At 42.5% G+C, this 17,444-nt stretch overlaps 1 protein-coding gene across 2 annotated transcripts in view; it reads right to left on the bottom strand.

The window, feature by feature from the left end:
• ERCC4 (ERCC excision repair 4, endonuclease catalytic subunit) overlaps positions 1–17,444 on the bottom strand; it is a 25,142-nt gene extending 7,698 nt beyond the window's left edge. For both annotated transcript variants that reach the window (XM_060786357.2, XM_060786358.2), the window contains exons 1-6: positions 17,203–17,444; positions 14,083–14,263; positions 9,703–9,898; positions 8,676–8,883; positions 3,702–3,882; positions 1,526–1,654 (exon numbers count right to left, since the gene is read on the bottom strand). In XM_060786357.2, the coding sequence (XP_060642340.2) occupies positions 1,526–1,654; positions 3,702–3,882; positions 8,676–8,883; positions 9,703–9,898; positions 14,083–14,263; positions 17,203–17,391 (1,084 nt within the window). In that variant the 5' untranslated portion in view covers positions 17,392–17,444. The remainder of the gene's footprint in view (positions 1–1,525; positions 1,655–3,701; positions 3,883–8,675; positions 8,884–9,702; positions 9,899–14,082; positions 14,264–17,202) is intronic.

Here is a 17,444-nt window from a genome sequence, read left to right as displayed (position 1 = left end):
AAGCATATGGAAAGGAGTACCTAACATAGTGCCATTGCTTCTACAATACCCTTAGGTTTACTGACTTGTGAGCTGAAGTGAGGTCTTAAAAAGTTGTTAAGTCTGCCAGCGATATTGAAATGCTTGGTATGTTTATTTTTTATTTATTTATTTATTTATCGTGTCAGGGGCAACCAGACCATTGTATTACATTTCTAACAGAACAAAACAAACAAACACCAAGTTTGCAAACTTGGTAGTTAATTAAATGTCCTTTGACCAGTATCTGGCCACTTGGAGTGCCTCTGGTGTTGCCACAAGAAGGTCCTCCATTGTGCATGTAGCAGGGCTCAGGTTGCATTGCAGCAGGTGGTCAGTGGTTTGCTCTTCTCCGCACTCGCATGTCGTGGATTCCACTTTGTAGCCCCATTTCTGAAGATTGGCTCTGCATCTCGTGGTGCCAGAGCGCAGTCTGTTCAGTGCCTTCCAAGTCGCCCAGTCTTATTTGTGCCCAGGGGGGAGTCTATCATTTGGTATCAGCCAATGGTTGAGGTTCTGGGTTTGATCCTGCCACTTTTGGACTCTTGCTTGCTGAGATGTTCCAGCGAGTGTCTCTGTAGATCTTAGAAAACTATTTCTTGATTTAAGTCGTTGACGTGCTGGCTGATACCCAGACAAGGGATGAGCTGGAGATGTCTCTGCCTTGGTCCTTTCACTATTGGCTGCTACTTCCCGGCGGATGTCAGGTGGTGCAATACCAGCTAAACAGTGTAATTTCTCCAGTGGTGTAGGGCGCAGACACCCCGTAATAATGCGGCATGTCTCATTAAGAGCCACATCCACTGTTTTAGTGTGGTGAGATGTGTTCCACACTGGGCATGCATATTCAGCAGCAGAGTAGCATAGCGCAAGGGCAGATGCCTTCACTGTGTCTGGTTGTGATCCCTAGGTTGTGCCAGTCAGCCAACCTGGGGATCAGTCAGCTTGGTATGTATGGTAGAAGAAAAAACTTATTTCTTTGTGGTAGTATGAAGTTGATGTCTGCAACAATTTCAAATCCATTTTAGCATTGAAGAGACTAAAGTTGTTGAAAAGTGAGTCTTCATTCACAGTCCTGGCAGATGTTAACAGACCCACGGACCAGACCTGTCAATGGCATTGAATTACAACTAAATGAGCTAGACACATGCCAGAAGAGTCAGCTGTGTATTTTGCCACACAGGCTAAAGTAGGAGACAACAAAGTCTGGGTAGCTGATACCTGTTTAAGAGATCTGGCATGCAAAGATGGATCCTGAACAGTGGTAACATCAGCAAAGGTAGCCATCAATTTCAGGGATACTATAGAATGCAAAATCGTATAGTGATAGTCTGTTACAGGCATGGGCAATCTTCAAGCCTCTGGGTGTTTTGGACTTGTGGAACTTGAAGTCCAAAACACCTGGAGGGCCAAAGTTTGCCCATACCTTTAGTAGTATCAACAGCCTCAAGCGATTGTAATAATTAATATTATTTGTAGGTTGCAAAGTAGAAAAAAATTCACATACCCTTTTCTTCCATTACATCTGTTTGCTCAGAGGCTTTTCTTTTTTTATTTCCTCTTCCATCTGGAAGGCAATAAACTCTGGATCGAGCATTTAGAAACATTGATGTACTAGAATCAAGAAAAAGCCAACCTGGAAGATGGAAAAGAATATCCATACATTAGCAAAAGTTTAAATACCTAGTTTGACTAATTAGATGTCTTGAATCCTATCACGTTTTAAAGCAGTCTATCCACTTCAAGTATATGTCAATTAAAATTTATTAAAATTTACATAAGTAAAATGATTTTAAAGAAAAAAGAGCATAATTGTAAAAAATATTAGGCACTACACATATTTGTCACCAAAGGCTTAATCTATATATATATAAATGCTCTGTGCATAATGAGTACCTTAAAAACAAAAGAACCAATGAATGAAATCACACCAAATATGGCAACAAAGCGTCTCACAATACAAGGAGTGACCATCACTCAAAAATTTATGATTTTGTCATTTGGAAGTTGTAGTTGCTGGGGATTATAGTTCACCTACAATCAAAGAGCATTCTGAACTCCATCAACGATGGAATTGAACCGAACTTGGCACACAGAACTCCCATGACCAACAGAAAATACTGGAAGGGTTTGGTGGGCATTGACCTTGAGTTTGGGAGTTGTAGTTCACCTTCATCCAGAGAGCACTGTGGACTCAAACAATGCTGGGTCTGGAAAAACTTGGCACAAGCACTCGATAAGCCTAAATATGAACACAGATGTAGTTTGGGGGAATAGACCTTTGGTAGTTGTAGTTACTGGGATTCACAGTTCACCTACAATCAAAGAGCATTCTGAACCCCATGAACGACAGAATCAGGGCAAACTTCCCACACAGAACCCCCCATGACCCACAGAAAATACTTAAGGCCATCCAATCCAACTCCCTCCATCAGGGCAAGAAAATCTAATCAAAGTCCTCCTGACAAAGAGCCATCGAGCCATAGATCGATAGCTAGATTGGGAGTTGTAGTTGCTGGGATTTATAGTTCACCTACAGTCAAATAGCATGATAGAATTGAACCAACCGGGGCATACAGGACTTCCATGACCAACAGAAAACACTAGAAGGGTTTGGTGAGCATTGACCTTGAGTTTGGGAGTTGTAGTTCACCTACATCCAGAGACTACCATGGACTTAAACAATGATGGATCTGGACCAAACTTGGCACAAATATTCCATATGCCCAAATATGAACACAGATGGAGTTTGGTGGAAATAGACCTTGACATTTGGGAGTTGGGAGTTACTTACTGGGATTTATAGTTCACCTACAATCAAAGAGCATTCTGAACCCCACCAATGACAGAATTCCCACACAGAACCCCCATGACAAACAGAAAATACTCAAGGCCATCCAGTCCAACTCCCTTCACCAGGTCAAGAAAACGTAATCAAAGCCCTCCTGACAAAGAGCCATCCAGCCATAGATATAGATAGATATGATTCACACACACACAGATATAGTATCATAGATTTGAAAGGGACCCCTAAAGAAGGACAATGATATGTTGCATGTTCCAGAGTAGGCAAACCAGACACTCTCCATATCAACACTGACAAAGAAACAGCAAGAAATACTGTTCACCCACAAGCACAAACAAACTACATATATTAGAAACCAACACTTTCTCATTACTCATTACATTACATGTTTTATTTCATTGTTGTTGTTGGCATCGAATTGTGCCTTTTGTAAGCCGCCCTGAGTCCCCCCTCGGGGGTTGAGAAGGGCGGGGTAGAAATGCATGTAATAAATAATAAAAAAAATAAATACTTTATTTTCCAGATCAACAGACTGCGCCACAGCAACGTGTGGCAGGGGACAGCTCGTATAGGTATAAAATTGAACAGGAATGCAACAACTGAAATAGGGCCCACCATATACAAATTGAGTGTTGTTCAATTAAACTGGGTATGCATATTAAGTCTCTTACAAGACTATTAACAGTACTAGGAATGCAAACCTTAATTATATCAGTCAATTCTGTTACTATGCATTTTGAGAAATATAGCTCATTTTATTCACTGACAATACATCCCTATGCCTGGAGGAAAATACAAAGATATGCAGGAATGGTTTTGTTACTGTTTAGGTTAAAATTCACTGTTTAAAAAAAAAAAACACCTCTGCAGCTACTACCTGAATTACGACCAAAGGCTTTTTCTGATGCTCGTAAGGACTCTAGAAGGTTGAGGAAAGTGATGCAATCATATTGAGTCAAATACCACAGCAAAGTACGGAGGATGTTCAGATCTTGGACCAAAGATTTGGTTTTCGCTCCAAGTTGGTGCCAAAGTGGATCTAAGTAATGACGAATGGTCTGGAAATATAAAGTGGAGAGAAAACTGGTAGCATGTGGTATGATAATTCTACATGATTAACTTTGCTTAGAAAAGTGTTTAAATCTCACAAACATAACTGATGTCACAAATAAGTCTTTAGAAGCTTTAAGAAACCAGATGACCAGAGAAAGTTCAGAAAGAAAAGAAGGAGCTTTAATAAAATACATAAACTAGGTTTGGGGTTAATTCAACCTGAGGCAACTTTTTGTTCCTTGCGTCTCACCCTCCTTTCTTCCCTATCTTACACATTCATGTCCTGTTACATTATTGCCCAGTTTAAAACTCAACAGGCATTGGGTTATTGATTCACTGAGATATTTTAATATCATTGAGAAATGTCACTGAAATAGTTTTGAAGGACACAGTCTATATCCACCAATATGTGATTGTGCTGAATAATTCTTTCCAGAGAAATGAATGTGCAAATTACTTGGAGTGAATGAATTGCACATGTCCATTTGCACTATGCCAGGGTGGTGTCCAACCAGGGGCTCCCAGCAGCAAGGCTTTGGAAATAGAGCTTCTTCCTGTGCCACCAAGCCAAGCAGTTTTCTCCTCGACCTGAGCAGCAAATTTTCTTAACCTGAACAATGAGGAAGCTACTTAAGCTTGCGCCAGCTTTCACTGTTTGTTGCCTTGGGTCCAAAGAGTTACCTTCCAAACAATTACTATGAGAACTCTTAACACTGCTTACAGGGCAAAATAAAGTAACTACCTATCTGCAAGTGAGAAGTTGCAACCAAATAATAATAATCAGAGCCAAATGTGAAAGCTATTTTCCACTTTCATCCAGATCATGGCCATGATTGTGAGATAGCCAAAGGAGTATGAAGCCATGCATCTTAATATATTTCCCATTCAAATGTACCACCTCTAAGACGGACTTATCCTTTAGAGTGAGACATGCAGATACATCTATAACAGCTTTCCATGAAAAAGAGTTTGGCTAGTTAAAAATGAACCCAACCAAAAATGCCTTGGCTAATATTGCCCTCTATCTAATTTAGTGACAGCAAGAAATCATATGGCCCTCCAGATTGTAAACTGCAAAGTCCATCAAACTCAGCTTGCAAAACTAATAAAGTGGAATTGTGGAGTTGCAACTCAGCAATATCTGAAGGAGGCATATGTTTGCCATCACTGATTTACAAATCAGGTTTGATTCCTAGCCCAGTTTTTGTTCTTAACTTTTAAGGTTCACTTGATTAAGTGGATTAAAAAAAAACCAAGTACAAAACTAATAAAAATAATGGCAACAATGTTACAGTCCTGGAACACGATGCTCAAACAAGTGAATGTTTATTTCATTGTTAACTAACATTAAGATAAGTGAGCCAGATACTTGACAGCTCATAAAACGCTATTTTATGTTAACAAAACAAGCAAACAAGCAACCTCCAAAGTGAACAATTTACAGATGCCCAAATCCTCTGTCTAAAAAAATTACCAGCTCAAACAAAATAAAATTCCTCTCTTGAAGAAAACACAGCTGGTGGCAAGGGAGAAAAGTTCAATTGGACAATTTCATCTGGATTGTGCCAGTGATCTGTAAAAGCTTCCACAAACAAAATGATCATGTTATCTTATTCCAAAAGAAACAAGTGAATAATCTGGATGCCTGGTCACTAAGCTAATGAAGTCTAGGGAACATGTCATTAATGAATGTAAGACTGTCAAACTCTGGATGGGTTGTTTTGTAATCTGACCCACAGTCGACAGAAATATTTGAAAGAGAATTCAAGCAAAGGCATGAAGGGGAAGCTAGTGCAGTGGTGTCTTTAGGACAAAGTTTTGGGAGAGGGCCCTGGCAAAATGAGCATAAGGGCTCAAGATGTGAGGGCGGAAGCATCAGATGATGTACTCAATAAAGAATAAACATTAATGTGAACAGGCCTTCTTAGGCACCGCTGACTTAATTCATATTGATTTCAAGGGTCTACATAATGTAATCCTAACGTTGTATTGAGCCCTGTGACTCCAGGACTTAAAGTTACCTAATATACGGAGCTAATAAAAAATTTCACAAAGGAAAAAATACTATCAGAATACTACCAGAAAGTATAAAACTACCAGAAAATATCAGGAGAAACAGCATTTAAGGCAAAATGAAGAAACAGGAAAATTGAGGTGAGGAATATTAAGTAACACAACATATAACTGTATATTCGATTCCAAATAAGCAATACAGTTTTCATACAAAGCTCATCAAATGACTTATGGTGTGGAAGTGTACCCCGCACTATCTTTGATATCCTCACATTCTTTTTTTATCATGATATAACTCTAGGCCTCTCTCTAATAACAACAACAACAACAACAATAACAACTTTATTTTTGTACCCCGCCTCCAGCTCCCCGAAGAGCCTTGGGGCGGCTTACATATGGCACAATGTGCCAAGACAAAGCATAAAATAAACACACAGTAGAATACAATAAAGTAAAAACTATAGCATATAAAAACAACAGTTTAAAACTCATAAATACAGCTTTAAATGGCTACTAGAATAATCCATCTATATCAGTGTTTCTCAACCTGGGGGTCAGGACCCCTGTGGGGGTCGCGAGGGGGTGTCAGAGGGGTCGCCAAAGACCATCAGAAAACATAGTATTTTCTGTTGGTCATGGGGGTTCTGTGTGGTCATGGGGGTTCTGTGATTGTGGGTGAACTATAAATCCCATTAACTACAACTCCCAAATGGCAAGGTCTATTTTCTCCAAACTCTACCAGTGTTCACATTTGGGAATATTGAGTATTTGTGCCAAGTTTGATCCAGATCCATCATTGCTTGAGTCCACAGTGTTCTCTGGATGTAGGTGAACTACAACTCCAAAAACTCAAGGTCAATGTCCACCAGACCTTCCCAGTATTTTCTCTTGGTCATGGGAATTCTGTGTGCCATGTTTGATTCAATTCTATCATTGATGGAGTTCAGAAGGTTCTTTGATTTAAGGTGAACTATAAATCCCAGCAACTCCAGCATTACCAAACGACAAAATCGATCACCCCCAATTCCACCAGTATTCAAATTTTGGGCATATCAGGTATTTGTGTTAAATTTGGTCCAGTGAATGAAAATACATCCTGCATATTTACATTATGACTCTTAACAGTAGCAAAATTACAGTTATGAAGTAGCAACGAAAATAACGTTATGGTTGGGGGTCACCACAACATGAGGACCTGTACTAAGGGGTCGCGGCATTAGGAAGGTTGAGAACCACTGATCTATATAAATAAAAATGTAATGTTCGTTTGTGGTATCCACAGAACTCAAAAACCACTGGGGCAATTGGCACCAAATTTGGACACGATACACCTAACAACCCAATGTATGTTCTCCACTAAAAAAATTTGATTTTGTCATTTGGGAGTTGTAGTTGCTGAGATTTGTAGTTCACCTACAATCAAAGAACATTCTGAACCCCATCAACGATGGAATTGAACCAAACTTGGCACACAGTTCTCCCATGACCAACAGAAAATACTGGAAGGGTTTGGTGGGCAGTGTCCTTTGGTTTTGGAGTTGTAGTTCACCTACATCCAAAGATCACTGTGGACTCAAACAATGATGGATCTGGACCAAACTCTACACGAATACTCAATATGCCCAAATGGGAACACTGGGGGAGTTTGGGGAAAATAGAATCTTGACATTTGGGAGTTGTAGTTGCTGGGATTTATAGTTCACCTACAATCACAGAGCATTCTGAACCCCACCAATGGTAGAATTGAACCAAACTTGGCACACAGTTAATCCCATGACTAACAGAAAATACTGGAAGGATTTGGTGGGCAGTGTCCTTTGGTTTTGGAGTTGTAATTCACCTACATCCAAAGATCACTGTGGACTCAAACAATTATGGATCTGGACCAAACTCTACAAGAATACTCAATATGCCCAAATGTGAACACTGGTGGAGTTTGGGGGAAATAGAATCTTGACACTTGGGAGTTGTAGTTGCTGGGATTTATAGTTCACCTACAATCACAGAGCATTCTGAACACCACCAATGATAGAATTGGGCCAAACCTCCCACACTGAACCCCCATGTGGGCCACAGCAACACGTGGCAGGGGACGGCTAGTATATTATAGAACTACTGCTAGCTACTGGTCATGATGGATATATGCCCATTTCAAAAGCAGTATGCCTCCAAAACAGGCTACAGAACATAACTGTGAGAATGTTATTGTACTTATGTCTACTTTGGGGCTTCCAAAGGCATTGCTTAGCTGATGAGAGAACAAAAAATGGACTGCTGAAATGGGTCCTTGGTTTAATCTAACGGAGATCTCTTGATTTCCTTTTAGTTACAACAGTAAACAAAATTCCCAAGTTGAGAGGCACTGTCCCTTTCAACACAAATTCTGGGAGGAACAATAGTAGGGAAGAACTTACTGCATTCCTCTCTTGCTTATGGGCCTTGCTGAAACAACAGCTTGGCCATATTTGGAAGTAGTATATAGAATTAGATCTGGGGGAAATTATGTTAATGCAAAACTTCCAGAAACCTCCAAGCCATGCCGCGGTTGTCCAAAAAAGTAACCAGCCAGGCTTTTAGTCTGATCAAACAAGGTTCTTGCCATTTTATTAACAAAACAGCAGACATAATGATAAAATGTGAGTGAAATTTCCCAAAGGCAGTATAATGGCCAGAAGAATGAGATGCCAGTGGTAAATTATGTTGTTTGCACTGGCTTTCAGGAAGAGAACCGTAGGTGGAGGGCACTTGCTTATGAGAAATACTATCAAAAATCTCAAACCTCTACCTTGTCAAATGCCTTGCCAATAGCATTTTCTAGTGATAAATCTTCTGCTTCCAGAGCAGGGTGACACTGCTTCAGCTCTCTCACACATGCATTCAGGATATCCAGTATGGAACTCTGGATGGCACGCATGGCTGGAGTCATAGTGACATGCATTTCAACAACCTCCGGCTTGTGCTGCTCTAAAAAGGAGTGCACCACAGCATGAAATCTGAGGAGAAAACAGAGATATGACAGAGAAAGGCAATGGGAAGGTGAATGCTAATGAATACAAACGCCATCCCTCTTTTTTCAAAAGCAGTGCAAAACTAGATATAGGAACATAGGAAAAAGCCTTAGAGCAGTTCAGAAGCAGAGAGACATTCTCGTCAGCTACCTGATCTTTTTAATTGATTGGAGGAACTGAACCTGGGCCAAGTATGGGCTTTCCCAATGAATGAAGGTTCTTCCCCTCATATTATTAGCAGGGAAAGGGGACATTGATCCTGTCTCTTAATTAGAACATATACAGAAAGGTGCATAAATACAGCCTCGTACAACAACTGAAAGCTCACAAAAACAAGTTTAAAATCTTCCTTTCTTCAAAAAGGCCAAAGATAGCACAATTAGTGTATATCCTGAAACACAAATGTCAATGTAAAGTTGGTGTCACCCATTGTGGGAACTCATGATGTCACCCCCATAGACTTCCTCTTGTACCAGACTACAATATTGGAGCTCAAATACCAGATACTTTGACACGTTAGTGACTTAAAAAAATCCTCAACAGAAACGAAAACCACAGTTGAAACTACATGATTCAAAGTGTCCTTGTAATAGGATAATAATGACAACTCTGACCAGAGCCTATGCACTTCAGAAGATTTGAAAGTAAATCAGCATGTTATCCTTGTAGGTGCATTGACACAATAATCTGCAAAGCCTGAAGTGGGTCAAGTTCATAAACCAGTTGTCAGAAACTACAGCCAAGATTGCCACAAAGTAAGTTCCTGATTGCACTTTTTATAAGTATCACAGTGGCATTCCTTACCTTGGCCAGAGGTAAAGTTTTCTTACAAAGAGGTTTCTCATTACTCTTTCCACATGGCAAAAGCCAGTATTAAAAGCAACAGCATTATCTGTGAAGGCTTTGATGAATCCCTGCTTGTTTTTCTGGCGATACAGTCGCAAGATAAAGGCTTCTTGGCAAGACTCAATGATTCGGTGGGCTTTGTACACCAAAATGCCTGATGGAAAAACATCAATAAACTGTCATAAGGGGAAGGATACTTCAACAGAACAGGTTGCAATATTTTACAGAAATTAGGAGTTTCAGATTTTTCACCCATTAAAGAACACGACACACACTCCTACAAGTTATCAGCCAATTCTCCTACAAGATATAACGCAATTGCTTCTACTTCACCTTCTTCATATAATTCTTGCTGCTACAGGATTCGGACCTTCCCTAGTGCTTTTTTAAATCACAGAAATACAGATCTGTTTACTGATTGGTCCACTAACCATATCAACAATAAAAGACAAAAAACAGAGAATATATATATATATATATATTTACTGTATTTTTACCCCACTCTATCTGAGGACTCAGAGCGGCTTCCAAATTGGCAATAATTCAATGCCACATTAACATAAAACCAACAAAATACAAGATACATTGAGCAATAAAATCATGGAAATCATAAAATGCTTACATAAATACATTAAACCCTTCTTCAAGAAGGGAAAAAAGGATGACCCAAACAACTACCGTCCGGTCAGCCTCACGATTCTGGAAAAGATTGTTAAGGAAGCGGTCTGCAAACACTTAGAAACAAATGCAGTCATCGCTAATAGTCAACATGGATTTATCAAAAACAAGTCATGCCAGACTAATCTGATCTCTTTCTTCGATAGAGCTACAAGCTGGGTAGATGCAGGGAATGCCGTGGATGTAGCGTACCTGGATTTCAGTAAGGCCTTCGACAAGGTCCCCCATGACCTTCTGGCAAGGAAACTAGTCCAATGTGGGCTAGGCAAAACTACGGTGAGGTGGATCTGTAATTGGTTAAGTGGACGAACACAGAGAGTGCTCACTAATGCTTCCTCTTCATTTTGGAAAGAAGTGACGAGCGGAGTGCCGCAGGGTTCCGTCCTGGGCCCGGTCCTGTTCAACATCTTTATTCATGACTTAGATGAAGGGCTAGAAGGCATGATCATCAAGTTTGCAGACGACACCAAATTGGGAGGGATAGCCAATAGTCCAGAGGACAGGAGCAGAATTCAAAACGAATTCAGAATGGGTGACGCCTGGCTCGAGAGCAGTATGTGTGAAAAAGATCTTGGAGTCCTCGTGGACAACAAGTTAAACATGAGCCAACAATGTGATGTGGCGGCAAAAAAAGCCAATGGGATTTTGGCCTGCATCAATAGGAGCATAGTGTCTAGATCTAAGGAAGTAATGCTACCCCTCTATTCTGCTTTGGTTAGACCACATCTGGAATATTGTGTCCAATTCTGGGCACCACAATTCAAGAGAGATATTGACAAGCTGGAATGTGTCCAGAGGAGGGCGACTAAAATGATCAAGGGTCTGGAGAACAAGCCCTATGAGGAGCGGCTTAGGGAACTGGGCATGTTTAGCCTGAAGAAGAGAAGGCTGAGAGGAGATATGATAGCCATGTATAAATATGTGAGAGGAAGCCACAGGGAGGAGGGAGCAAGCTTGTTTTCTGCTTCCTTGGAGACTAGGACGCGGAACAATGGCTTCAAACTACAAGAGAGGAGATTCCATCTGAACATTAGGAAGAACTTCCTGACTGAGAGCCGTTCAGCAGTGGAACTCTCTGCCCCGGAGTGTGGTGGAGGCTCCTTCTTTGGAAGCTTTTAAGCAGAGGCTGGATGGCCATTTGTCAGGGGTGATTTGAATGCAATATTCCTGCTTCTTGGCAGGGGGTTGGACTGGATGGCCCATGAGGTCTCTTCCAACTCTTTGATTCTATGATTCTATGATTCTATGAAACAAGCTTTTAAAACATTGTACATAAACCCAAAATCATAATCCAGAAGCCTTTCCAATCAAATTGCAATAACTTTGTAGCTGCATGTTACCCTGTACAACTCTTTAAAAGCTTGGTTACATAGCCAGGTTCTAGTTTGCTTTCTAAAGGACAGGAGGCAGGGGGCTGATCTAATTTCACTGGGGAGGGAGTTCCACATCCAATGCAATTCTAGGCTGTATAAGTAGGAAGATTCACCCATATTGACTTGAGTCTAATGCGCCATCTAATCTGATGAACACCACTGAGAAGGCGCTGTACCTTGCCCCTGTCAACTACAACTGTGAAGGAGATGGGACCAAGAGCAGGGCCTCCCCAGAAGATCTTAGTGCCCGGAATGGTTCATGGGGGAGATGTGTTTGGACAGGTAAGCTGAGCCAGAACCATTTAGGGCTTTATACACTAAAGCCAGCACTTTAAATTGTGCTCGGTAGCAAATTGGCAGCCAATGGAGCTGATCCCACAGGAGGGTTGTATGTTCCCTGTGTGCCACTCCGGTGAGCAGCCTGGCTACTGCCTGTTGGACAACTTGAAGCTTCCGAACAGTCTTCAAAGGCAACCCCACATAAAGCGCACTGCAGTAATCTAATTGAGATGTAACAAGAGCAAAGACTACCATGGTCACATCTGACTTCTCAAGGTATGAGCGCAGCCAGTGCACAAGTTTTAGTTGTGCAAAAGCTCTCCTGGGTACCACCGAGAGCTGGAGTTCCAGCCTCAGTGATAACTCCAGGTGAACTCCCAGGCTGCGAACCTGTGATTTCAGGGGGAGTGTGACCTCATCCAGCACAGGTTGTAACCCTATACCCTGTTCGGCCTTTTGACTGACCAGGAGTATCTCTGTCTTGTCTGGATTCCATTTCAGTTTGTTCACCCTCATCACAGCTTCCAGACACCAATTCAGGACCTGGACAGCCTCCTTAGCACCAGGTGGAAAGGAGTAATCGAGTTGAACATAATCTGCATACAGATGGCATTGAAATCCAAAATTCCTGACAATCTCTCCCAGTGGCTTCACATAGATGTTAAACAACACGGAGGACAATACTGAACCCTGCAGGACCCCACAGGAAAAGAGCGATGGGACCAAGCAAGTATCCCTCAACAAGACCTTCTGGTACCGACCCTCCAAGAAGGACTGGAGTATCTCCAAGTCCCTTTCCCATGAGGCACTCCAAAAGGATGCCATGGTCTACGGAATCAAAAGCCACTGAGAGGTTCAAGAGAACCAACAGGGACACACTCGCCCTGTCCAGTTGCCTGCGTAGATCATCCACTAAGGAGGCCAACATACAGACAAATAGACACTAATCACTATCCTAAAACTTCTCTAACAGTTAACTAGAATAAATTAAAACACAATAAAGCTTGATTAAAAAATACGTTTGGTAAAATAGGGTTAAATTACAGCAGGGGGAGTATTCTTCCTCATGTTTAAGTGGAATATTTTTCTCTGCAATTTGAATCCACTGCTCCATTGTGTCCTAGTCTCTAGAGCAGCAGGAAACAAGCTTTTCCCCTTCTCAATGGGACAACCTTTCAAATATTTAAACATTTTCTCCAAGCTAAACATACACAGCTCTTTATGCCATTTTTATAGGGTTTGACCATTTGATTCACCATTCTCTGGACCTGTTATAGCATGTCCATATCCTTGAATTATGTTGCCCAAAACTGAACACAGGGTTCTTATTCCAGGTGAGGTCTCAACAAGCAGAATAGAGTGGGACTATGACTTCCGTCAATCTTGACACTGTACCCCTATTGACAAAGCCTAGAATCATACTGCCTTTTCAGCTGATAGTCTAGTAAGACTCCTGGCTGAACATGAGTCAACAGTTTGATGTGGCAGCTAAAAAAAGCCAATGCAATTCTAGACTGTATAAGTAGGAAGATTCACCCATATTGACTTGAGTCTAATGCGCCATCTTATCTGATGAACACCTCAGTTTTCAAAACCCTGAAATCAAAAAAAGGATTTGCTACAGAAGTCATATGCAGCAACAAAAGGTGCACTCTTTGGAATTTGACCATTGCACTTACTGCCTGCTTAGAATTCCTTCTTTCAAAACAAAAGTGTTAGGACAACAAAGCTTCCAGTGATGGAAAAGAAATCCTTGCGGTGCATCTATGCTGAAGAATGAATCCACCTTAACTGCCTTGGTTCAATGCTCTAGAGTCATGAGGGCTGTAGTTCTGCAAGGTCTTGAGCCTTCTCTGCCAAAGGATGCTGATGCCTCACCAAACTACAAATCCCAGAATTGCATAATATTGATCCATGGCCATTCAGAGAGAGATGACATCCCTCAAAGAGGAGCAGCTTCCCTTTTTGCTTTCGCTCAGCACTAAGATGACTGTATGATGATCCTTACCAGTGATCAGGTCAGCAGGTATCCTATCCGTTAGGAAGTCCACCACCAGGATGCGGCTGGTGGCAAAGAGGACTCCTCCTCTGGTGTAAACCTCATAGCGGCGGCTGCTGGCAATTTCGTTCGTGACGCGCTGAGGGAGGTGAGCCACGTTCTCAGTCCTCAGGTGATCAATGAAGAACTCCTGGGAACAAAAAAAAAAAGTAACAGATTAGCGAGCTGATTGGCCAAAAATAACAAAATGAATTTCAACAAGGACAAATGTAAGATACTCCACATAGGCAGAAAGAAAAAATGAAACACAGAGATACAGAATGGGAAACGCCTGGCTCCACAACATGTGAACAAGATCTTGGAGGCTTTGTGGACAAAAATTTTAATATGAGCAAACAATGTGATGCTGCAGCTACAAAAAGCCAATGGGATTTTGGGTTGCATCAAAAGAAGTCTAGTGCCCAGATTGAGGGAATTCATGGTGCCTCTCTATTCTGCTTTGGTCAGACTTCTTCACCTGGAATCACACTGTTCAAAAGAGATACTGACTTTAAGTTGAAAAGTGTCCAGAGGAAGAGGGTGACAAAAAGGATCAAAGATCTGGAGACCATGAATAATCCCTATGAGGAGTGGCTTAAAGAGCTGGGTCTGAGCTGCTTTTCCTTCACTGTAAGGGTTGGATTAATGTCCCTTGAGGGTCTCTCCCAACTCTGTGATTTTACGAACCAGAACATGCCAAAAAAAAAAAGGAGGATAGGAAGGATCTACCTTCATTCCATGCAACTCCCACCATTCCTAACAGCCTCAGGCCCTTCTTCATTTAGCCTGAAGAAGAGAAGGTTGAGAGGAGACATTACCATGGGTATATTGTTGTGTTTGGGCATTGAGTGTTTGCCTTTTACATTTGGAATCCGCCCTGAGTCCTTCCAGGGAGTTAGGAAGGAATATTATTGTTTATTTATCATGTCAGGCAACCGAACAGTTGTATTACATTTTTAACAAAACAAACAAACATATATACAAAAACACAGAGTTTGCAAGCTTGGTAGTTGATTAAATGTCCTTTGACCAGTAGCTGGCCACTTGGAGTGCCTCTGGTGTTGCCGCAAGAAGGTCCTCCATTGTGCATGTAGCAGGGCTCAGGTTGCATTGCAGCAGGTGGTCAGTGGTTTGCTCTTCTCCACACTCGCATGTTGTGGATTCCACTTTGTACTCCCATTTCTTAAGGTTGGCTCTGCATCTCGTGGTGCCAGAGCGCAGTCTGTTCAGTGTCTTCCAAGTCGCCCAGTTTTCTGTGTGCCCAGGGGGGAGTCTCTCATTAGATATCAGCCATTGATTGAGGCTCTGGGTTTGAGCCTGCCACTTTTGGACTCTCGCTTGCTGAGGTGTTCCAGCGAGTTTCTCTGTAGATCTTAGAAAACTATTTCTTGATTTAAGTCGTTGGCGTGCTGGCTGATACCCAAACAAGGGATGAGCTGGAGATGTCACTGCCTTGGTCCTTTCACTATTGGCTGCTACTTCCCAGTGGATGTCAGGTGGTGCAATACTGGCTAGACAGTGTAGTTTCTCCAGTGGTGTAGGGCGCAGACACCCCGTGATGATGCGGCATGTCTCATTAAGAGCCACATCCACTGTTTTAGTGTGGTGAGATGTGTTCCACACTGGGCATGCATACTCAGCAGCAGGGTAGCATAGCGCAAGGGCAGATGTCTTCACTGTGTCTGGTTGTGATCCCCAGGTTGTGCCAGTCAGCTTTCATATGATATTGTTTCTAGCACCCACTTTTTGCTTGATATTCAAGTAGTGCTTCTTGTAGGTAAGGGCATGGTCCAGAGTGACTCCCGGGTATTTTGGTGCGCTGCAATGCTCCAGTGGGATTCCTTCCCAGTTGATCCTCAGAGCTCGGGATGCTTGTCTTTTCTTGAGGTGAAAAGCACATGCCTGTGTTTTAGATGGATTAGGGATCAGCTGGTTTTCCCTGTAGTAGGCAGTAAGAGCACCTAGAGCTTCGGAGAGCTTCTGTTCAACCATCTCAAAGCTCCCTGCTTGAGCAGTAATGGCACGATCATCAGCATAGATTAAGCTCTCTGTCCCTTCTGGCAGTGGCTGGTCATTTGTGTAAATGTTGAACATTGATGGAGCAAGCATGGCCCTAAGGCAGGTCGTTCTTCTGTTTCTGCCATCTGCTTCTCTGGCCCTGGAACTCAACAAAGAAGCTCCTGTTTTGTAGCAGGTTTCCTATGAGGCGCGTGAGGTGGTAGTCCTTTGTGATATTATACATTTTTCTCAGGAGGAGGCGGTGGTTTACAGTGTCGTAAGCTGCTGACAGGTCTATGAAGACAGCTCCTGTGATCTGCTGCCTTTCAAAGACATCTTCCATGTGCTGAGTCAGGTTCAGCACTTGCGATATGCAGCTTTTGCCTTTCCTGAAGCCAGCTTGCTGAATGTTTGCCTTTTATGTTTGGAATTTATGTTTGAGCTTGCTGTGGAATCAGGCATGGGTCTATTTTTTCCATAATTCTATGCAAAATAAGTCTCTCCAGGACTTTGTATTATTATTAACACTACATATAAAATTGTGAAAGGATGTCCTAAGGAGAGGGAGTGGGGTTCCTTTCTACTTCCCTGGAAACTGGGACTCAATGGAGCCATGAATTCAAATGACAGGAGAGGAAGTTCTGTGAACTTTATTAGGAAGAACTTCCTGAGCTGTTCAGCAGCGGAACTCTCTGCCTGGGTGTGGTGGAAGCTCCTTCCTTGAAAAAGGCTGGATGGCCATCTGTCAGAGTGGGGCAGGCTTTGCTTGTGCTGTAAGGACTTGATGTCCTTTGAGGGTCTTCTTCCAACTGTGATTCTACGAACCAGAGCATAGAAAAAGAAAAAAAGGGGGGGGGGGATAGGAAGGATCTACCTTCATTCCATGCAACTAAATCAGGCCTGAGCCAACTTCGCTTAAGCGGCTGAGGGGGAAAAGGAAGGGTCCTGAGGCTGTTAGGAATGGTGGGAGCTGCAGTCCAACACCTGGAGGGAAGGCCGAAGTTGGCCCATGCCTGAAATAAATAGAACAGGAAAAGCTTGTTGTGAACTCGAGAGGGCCTATCCCTCCCTCCCTCTCTCCATCCCACGTACCTCCTCTGCGGGGTTGGTGTTGAGGACCAAGACCAGCCTGGCCGGGTCGCAGTAGAGGCGGAGGAAGCGGAGGAGAAGCCGGTCGACGCCCAGGCCCCGCGCGCAGATGACCAGCCCGTCCTGGTCGAAAAGGTCCAGGAAGAGCTGCCTCTCGTGCTCCAGCGGCGCCCAGGCCGGAAGCGCCGCCATGATGGAGCTCCCCTCCACTTGTCAAGAACTGCGCATGCCCAGAAGGTAAAGCG

The sequence above is a fragment of the Anolis sagrei genome, chromosome X (genome assembly GCF_037176765.1).
Source record: "Anolis sagrei isolate rAnoSag1 chromosome X, rAnoSag1.mat, whole genome shotgun sequence".
In the NCBI taxonomy this organism is placed as follows: Eukaryota; Metazoa; Chordata; class Lepidosauria; order Squamata; family Dactyloidae; genus Anolis; species Anolis sagrei.
The sequence above is the reverse complement of the archived record's forward strand: the minus strand, read 5'-3'. Positions and strand labels throughout refer to the sequence as shown.